Below are 7,559 nucleotides of genomic sequence, written 5' to 3'. Positions count from 1 at the left end.
AAAAAAAAAAAAAAAAAAAACTAAAATTGCCATCAAAACACTTTAGATCCATTTAATTTAATTGCATAGACATAAAAATAAAAATAATAAAATGTTTTTTTTTTTTGTGTGTCCCAAAAGAAATTAAGCCATACTGGTCTGGAACAAAATGACAGGATTTTCATTTTTGAGTGAACTATCCCTTTAACCCTAGTATAAGCAATAAGTACTAGTGATACTAACTACATTATGAAGATCTGCAGCAGTATCAAACACTGATGGAACGGATCAGAGACGGACAGCTGCACTGCAGGGTGACACAGCTGCCGCAAGTGCACGTCCACGTCTGCACACTTGTCAGGAAGATGTCAAAGGAGAAGACGGAGACACTGAGTTTGATAGAGAGACTTACAGACAGAAAAAGTGAGCTGGATAAAGGTGTTATGGGGGTTGCGGGCAGGCAACTGGAGCAGCTGTTGACCAGCACATGCTTTAGTCAGTCAACACAGTGGGAAGCACAATGAGGCCTGTTCTCCCACTGAGAGCAGCTTGTGATTGTGTGTGTGTGTTTGAATGTTTTCTCATTAAAACTTGAGTTTTAACACAGAACAGAGAAACACAGTTTTCATTTGAACCAATTTTTTTGATTAGTTTACAATAGAACCAAATACAAAGCAATAAGCAAGATCATACGTTGCAGATTTTATCACAGTTGTTAGGCATGATGCAAGCTGCGGCAACAGCGATATGATAAAAGGCAGCAATGTTAAATAAATGATTACATTTATTAATATTAATAATCACGAACTATTTTTCTGTCATGTAAGCTTGTTACAGCTACTACGCAATGTAATGTTCAAAGATCATTCCATTAAAGGTACTTATCAACAATAACTATTTAAGTCGCCTCTCCATAATATTTTTTTTGGATAACTAAAAACAACTGCCGTACAAGTTGACAACTAACATGTGGTGGTGTTAAATTTATGCTGCAGTTTCTGGGTGTTTACTCAGAACTGCCTCAATGTAAATCTTTGCATAGGATTGTACATACAGTAGAAATGTATGCCCATCAGTTACTAATGTTGCCATATACTGTATTATCTTATTTGGGGGGTTAGGGTTAGGATTTTTTTCTGAAATTAATCGCGATTAATCCCACCTAACATTAAAGTTTTGAATACTTTTATATTGCAATAATTTCACATTCAATCTTCAAATTAATGTAGAAACAACATAAAGACAGCATATTTTAAAATTTTTGTTTAGTGGCATTTTTTTCTGTCTGAAGGTGAGCATCACTGATACCAATACAACTGATGTCTCTAGAAAATATTTTTTTCCCCCCTAATATTTAACCATTGCCATTCAACATTACAGTAGCTATAATTGAGAGCTATCAATTTTAACATTTATTAGACTTTTAAAAATAACTTAAAGTGAATAAATGTCATATTCAACTACCTGTGCCCTTTAGCAAGTAAGAAATATACAGAAACTGAATAAAGTTAAACACTAAATTAAATATTAAATATATGTGACCCTGGACCACAAAACCAGTCTTAAGTCGCTGGGGTATATTTGTAGCAAAAATACATCCACACACACACACACACACACACACACACACACACACATACAAAAACTTTCTGACCCTATAGTTTTAGTGGTACTGTATATATCAATGTATTAAATATATGTGACCCTGGACCACAAAACCAGTCTTAAGTGGACAACTTTAAAGGCGATTTTCTCAATATTTAGATTTTTTTGCACCCTCAGATTCCAGATTTTCAAATAGTTGTATCTTGGCCAAATGTTGTCCTATCATAACAAACACATATGTCCAGGGTCACATATCTTACATAAAGTGTGATTTTACATCTTAACTTTTCTTTGCTTTACATTTTTCACAAGTCCTAAAACTTTGTTTCCAGGTTTAAATTAAAAGTCTTCTGGACACTACTTTATTTATTACAAGACACAAAATAATATGTTGAAAAGAAATGTTGCTAAGTTTTTACTCTCATTCTTAGACTACTTCTCCCATTTGTTTCTTATGCTCCAGTCCAAACAATGTAATGACAGAAAAAAAAAATCACAAAATCAGTTTTTCTGGGTCTGAAAAGAATGTAAAGTACTTGTTTTGCTACACTGTATAGCAGTATCAGCACTTGTACTGTAGCTCCAGTATTTGCAAGCATATTTACAAACTCATTTGAAATAGGTCCACGTCAAATTGAGTACTGAAACAAAATATAATTTAATTGTTCACCTAAAGAGATATGGAACTTCTGTGTTGCATTGGTTAAAATCACACCGTTACCTCATGGGGCCTGCAGCTACCACAAGCAGAACTGAGACTCTAATGTAGTTGCCATTTTGCCACTCGAGGAAACTGTATTTCTGTCATTCATACACAGTACATTGATTTACTCTAAATTAATCTCCGATACCATTTTGGCTTCCCTTCAACAAGGTTTTTGTCGCACCACACATGATGTTCGGTCCTTTGTATGACATTAAAATATCCCCATGCTAATACAACTAATTGCTAAACCTCCCAAAGAAGTTTTAAGCTAATGTACCTCAAAGGAAAGCACAATGCTGAGAACTCAGGAGGGTATTTTCACTGACTCCAGGCCTTGCACTTTTATCTACACAGTGCAGAAGGAGACAATTTCATCAGGAAGGAGTTTCACGAAGGCAAGCCCCCTTGTTTCATTAAAACTTTGTTCAATGAAACACGTCCAAGTCTTTTAAAGCTTTTGATGCTCAAAACATCCCTTCAAGAAGCATTGCTCTCACAATGATTTCAAACTCTGCTTTGAAAGACATCTCTTAAATGTGGTGAAAAGTGAAATAATTCGTCGACTTTCAGAAGCTCTCTCAGTTGTCATACTTAGATAATGAGGAAGGAAGTGGAAGGGAGTTTTGAAATTAAACAGTACTAATGCAGTGGAAGCATGTGTGTGTGTCAGGAGGTTTGAGTACCCTTGTTTTCCCCCTGCTTTTCTGGTGTAAGTGGTGCTTTATATCCTCCTTTTGTGAGGGAAGCTTATGATACTTGTGACTGCCAATACAAGGTCACATGAGGGGGAGGAGGAGGAACAAACAATAGCTGCAGTATATGAGCAAACTTCTCTCAGACCACCCTCCTCTCCTCCCTAAATACCTTGACATGATTTCTTAAGAGAAGCAAATCATTCTCTGAGCTGCTGTCAACATGTTTGAGATACAACTCTTCCTGATGTGTAGGATGTTCTCTATCGTTGTGCTTTTTCCTTTGAATGTGCTGTCACATTTATCTCCTTTAATTACACTTTAACATACATTAAACATGTTAATTAAAAGTGAACTGATAATGACAGATGATTTGCAGCTGAATTGTTTTTGTTCTAGTTATGATGATCATTAAACAGGGTGTTTTCTCTTATTACAGAGGAGCAAAAAGCTGAGTACAACCCCATGAGCCCTGACATCTCTCTTCATGGAATTGGAAATGGTACAGGTGAGATAACTTCACAATATATTGAAATATTCATGCATAGATACACAATAAATAACTAAATTTCAAGAGTTGGGTCAACGATTTCAAGTGCTACTCAAGACACCAAATCTTGAACATATTCATTATGAGATGTTTCCTACACTGTAAAAAATGACCGTGAATTTAACGGTAAAAGACTGTAAAAATGCTACAGTAAAAACCTGTTATATGGTTAACGGTAAATTCCCCTACTATATACGTGAAAAACTGTATTGGACATTACATGTAATTTTATGGTAGGATACCGTTTTTGGAAGTGAAAAAGACCGTATAATTTACAGTGAATAACCGTAAATTGACATTCCCAGAATTCCCTGCGTTACATTTAAATTTTGATGTTTTTTTGTTGAAATAACTGTTTCTTCTTAGTTTTTTTCTTATCAGTTTTGTATATTAGGGTTGTATGTTACACCTAATGTTGTTAAATTAATGTTTATTGCATTATTTCAGTTTCATGTGTGTTACTATGATGGTGTTTAGTGTTTGTGTGAATGACACTGTGCACCTTCTATATATGCTATTATTTAAAAGCTACTTGTGATGGGCTTTGGTACATCATGTGACGTGTAAATTTAAGTTAAAACCGTAAAACCTAAAATGTTGCTACCGTATTTTTTTCCGTAAAATTCCGGCAACCACAGCTGCCGTTTTTTTACCGTACATTTTACAGATTTTTTTTACAGTGTATGTAAGAGTTTAACATCTCTTAAAACTATAAGTAAACGCATGCTTGGCACACATGTGAGCATGTGAGATAATGCTCCCTCATGTGACTCTATGGGAGATGGAAAGTAAACATTTTTAAGTTGAGCGCGAGTGCATGGCAAATCACATTTTGCAGCTAAATTGAGTTTAAAGGCAAAATCAAATTTGTTCAGTCCATGTACCTTCAAATTGATTACAAGGAAACAATAACATTTTCATTTGCTTACCTAATTTCCAGTCATCTAAAGAAAAAGTATGATTTAGAATAACTTTTGTCATGTTATTAGTTATCTACCCACATTACCTCATTTTTTTACATATAGAAATATATACGTTTTGTAAGGCGCAGTTGTCTATTTATCCTGTCAGTATCTTTAAGTATTTCATCCAAAAACCTATTGTTTACGAAAATCACGTTTAAAATCTTGTTCTGTGCAATTACACGTAACACATGATCTATAATTAGATTATTGGGTTCAATTTTATGTATACGATGAGCAATACAAAGTGAGATCAGTTACCCTGGCACGCCTAATTGCCATATAACCCAATTACCCATAATGCTGGAAATGTTTAAAGCCTTTTCAAACATGCAAGAGGATGCTTAAAGAGCGCTTGATGATCAAGCTGGCTCCAATTAGTCTTTGAAGTGGCCATTATGTTGTAACTTAAATAAATACTTCCACCTTGAAAGTCCTTCTAATGGTTTAGTCTCCACTACATCACACTTAGAGTGGCCAGTGTCCTAATGTTCAGCTTGGTCCTTTCCAGTGACACTGAGCATCAACCACTGGATTCATTTGTGCTTTTTCTCCCCACTTCCTCTGTGCAGTTAAGGGTATTGATGCCTCTTCAGAGCTGGGAAGCTTCTTTGCCAAGAGGAAACTGGATGACAGCGAGGGACATGCAGCGAGCATTGCGGAATACCTGCAGGATACTGTTATTATTTACCCAGAGGACCCAGAGGAGGGTACACGACTGGACACGCCAGAGGCCAATGGACAAGATGAAAATGAAAATGGTAGGCATTAAACTATGCATACAAATATCATCCAACATTAAGACTCAGTAAGCACCAAATGCAATTAGAAATTCATTTAATAACCTTATTATGTTATATTGTCAAAGGTTCAAAAAATGTATTTAATAAAAATAATGCAAAATCATTTCATGGCCTGTAAGAAATATTTTTTTTATTTCAAATGATGTACATTTATTACAATTTTTATTTTATTTTACATATTAACTTGTGTGGACAAAATGCATATATTTAGTTTATAAAATATTTTTGCTAATGCTATTTGAATGATATAAATGAATAGCATATTTTGCTGTTTCACATAACTGAATGCAGTGCTTTACCTATCGTTATCCCATAGCCTCATATGGGAACTGTTTGTACTACTTATGCTGTTTTTTTTTTCAATCCCTCCTCCTTCACTGTGTTCACTCAATTTCAATTTTGCCCAGATCTGGCACTGAGGACGCCAGATGCCTTTGCCCAACTGTTGACCTGCCCCTACTGTGACCGGGGCTACAAGCGGCTGACCTCCCTAAAGGAGCATATCAAGTACCGACATGAGAAAAACGATGAGAGCTTCCCCTGTCCTCTGTGCAGTGACACCTTCGCCCACCGCACCCAGCTAGAGCGCCATATGGCCACACATAAGCCTGCCAGTGATCAGGTGAGACGAGGCCCACCTCAATCCATACCCACACTCATTACTTCCTCATGCTTTTTTAGTATTATAGAAATCTGGGTTCATTGTGAAAGATGCTGCATCTCTCATTCTGAGCTTGTTTACTTGTCTGAGGAGAACATGTTTCAGCCTGTTGATAGCTATAGCATTGAACAAGCTCCTCCGGAAGCTCCTTAATACTTGAATCCTTCACACCGGAGTCACAGCTGTGCACTGTCATACTCCCCTGAGTGTCCACCCACAGCTGGCCATGTGTGGGCTGTTCTAGCACATTGAGTCCTATAGGCCTGCCGACTTCTCGCATCAGCTGTTGGAAAGGAGTCAACTCAAAAGATGCAGGGAAAGCTGATGTTAATTCTGCCTTTTAGGCTGGTCTCAACATGAGCATGCTGTGAAGAATGCAGTGATATATAATTATTTTGAAGAGGAAACTCTATATTGCTTTATTACTGAAGGAAAGGGTCTGTTTTTGATGTGGTAAAAGGGTTCTCGGTTGTTTGATCGAATTAAAACAGGATATCCTGCATTTAGGATTTCAACTTTGAACCTTAAGCAGATTTAGGCACGTTGGAAAAGAATTGGCATTACTTGACTTGCATGCTCATCTTACTGGCTGATTCTCACACACGCATACACACATATGTGCACCTCTTCATACTGAATTAAACACGACCAGATGGCTTTTTTTCCCGGTGATCTAGAGTATCCTAATCCTTAAATGACTTTAAATGTTTGTTTATTTGCTCTAAAGAGGTATTTTCCTGAAGGCGTTGAACATTAATTCCTAGGTTCACCTTGCTAGATTTAGTTTTACATTTCATCATATGCTTGCCTCATTGTATATATTTACATACACTTATACAGAAAATGGAAACCCCAATACACATCTTAAACTGGCCTATGTGCACGAGTATGACTGAACTTCTGAAGAAAGAACTTCACAGTACTGTACATAGTGACTATTAAATGTGCACTTGTGGACACCCACACATTTTTCACAGACCTTTTGTGTCTGTGTGTGGGGTGCAGGGTGAATGCTGTTGTTTTTGTTGTGCATCTGGGGCCCACATTTGAATTTCAAATGGAGTAAGAGCACCTACGTTTAACTTTGAATGGTGAATACAGATGCAGCCTACACTGTTTTGACTAAACCTAGACAACAACTATTTAAAGTATGCAGATAGTAACTTTCCTAAATACAATTCTGTCTTGTGTTTAATTAATCAATATAAATAAACATTATTTATTTCAGCATCAGAATGAATTGTAAACTCTATTGTGACTGTTTTCTATCTGTATCAATTTCTATAATCTTTCTCTCCCTTGCAGCCTCAGCTGCTAAATGAAGGGGCTGGTAACCGCAAATTCAAATGCACAGAGTGTGGTAAAGCCTTCAAATATAAGCATCATTTGAAGGAGCACCTCCGCATTCACAGTGGTAAGTGTTTAATTGAATAATATGTTAAGAGCCTCCTTTCATAAGTGTTGTGAAAAGAATGCCAATAATGTATATAATCTTATTTCATATGTTTCCAATTTGCCTAATGGTAATTCAGTGTGGTTTTGTATAGTCTGGATGGATGATGAATATTTAAAACCATAATTATATAATTATGCAAGAATTC

General features: G+C 36.2%; 1 protein-coding gene and 1 long non-coding RNA gene across 6 annotated transcripts in view; one reads left to right on the top strand and one right to left on the bottom strand.

The window, feature by feature from the left end:
* LOC107675350 (uncharacterized) overlaps positions 1 to 3,807 on the bottom strand; it is a 9,503-nt gene extending 5,696 nt beyond the window's left edge. Inside the window, exon 1 of the long non-coding RNA XR_001632590.1 lies at positions 3,797 to 3,807. This is a non-coding gene — a long non-coding RNA (uncharacterized LOC107675350). The remainder of the gene's footprint in view (positions 1 to 3,796) is intronic.
* The window catches only part of zeb2a (zinc finger E-box binding homeobox 2a), a 64,909-nt gene that overhangs the window by 50,734 nt on the left and 6,616 nt on the right, over positions 1 to 7,559 (top strand). For all 5 annotated transcript variants that reach the window (XM_016469641.1, XM_016469643.1, XM_016469642.1 and 2 more), the window contains 4 exons: positions 3,422 to 3,490; positions 5,067 to 5,255; positions 5,705 to 5,919; positions 7,264 to 7,372. In XM_016469641.1, coding sequence (XP_016325127.1) covers positions 3,422 to 3,490; positions 5,067 to 5,255; positions 5,705 to 5,919; positions 7,264 to 7,372 — 582 coding nt within the window. The remainder of the gene's footprint in view (positions 1 to 3,421; positions 3,491 to 5,066; positions 5,256 to 5,704; positions 5,920 to 7,263; positions 7,373 to 7,559) is intronic.

This window comes from Sinocyclocheilus anshuiensis, unplaced genomic scaffold (genome assembly GCF_001515605.1).
Source record: "Sinocyclocheilus anshuiensis isolate Anshui unplaced genomic scaffold, SAMN03320099.WGS_v1.1 scaffold656, whole genome shotgun sequence".
NCBI lineage: Eukaryota > Metazoa > Chordata > Actinopteri > Cypriniformes > Cyprinidae > Sinocyclocheilus > Sinocyclocheilus anshuiensis.
The sequence above is the reverse complement of the archived record's forward strand: the minus strand, read 5'-3'. Positions and strand labels throughout refer to the sequence as shown.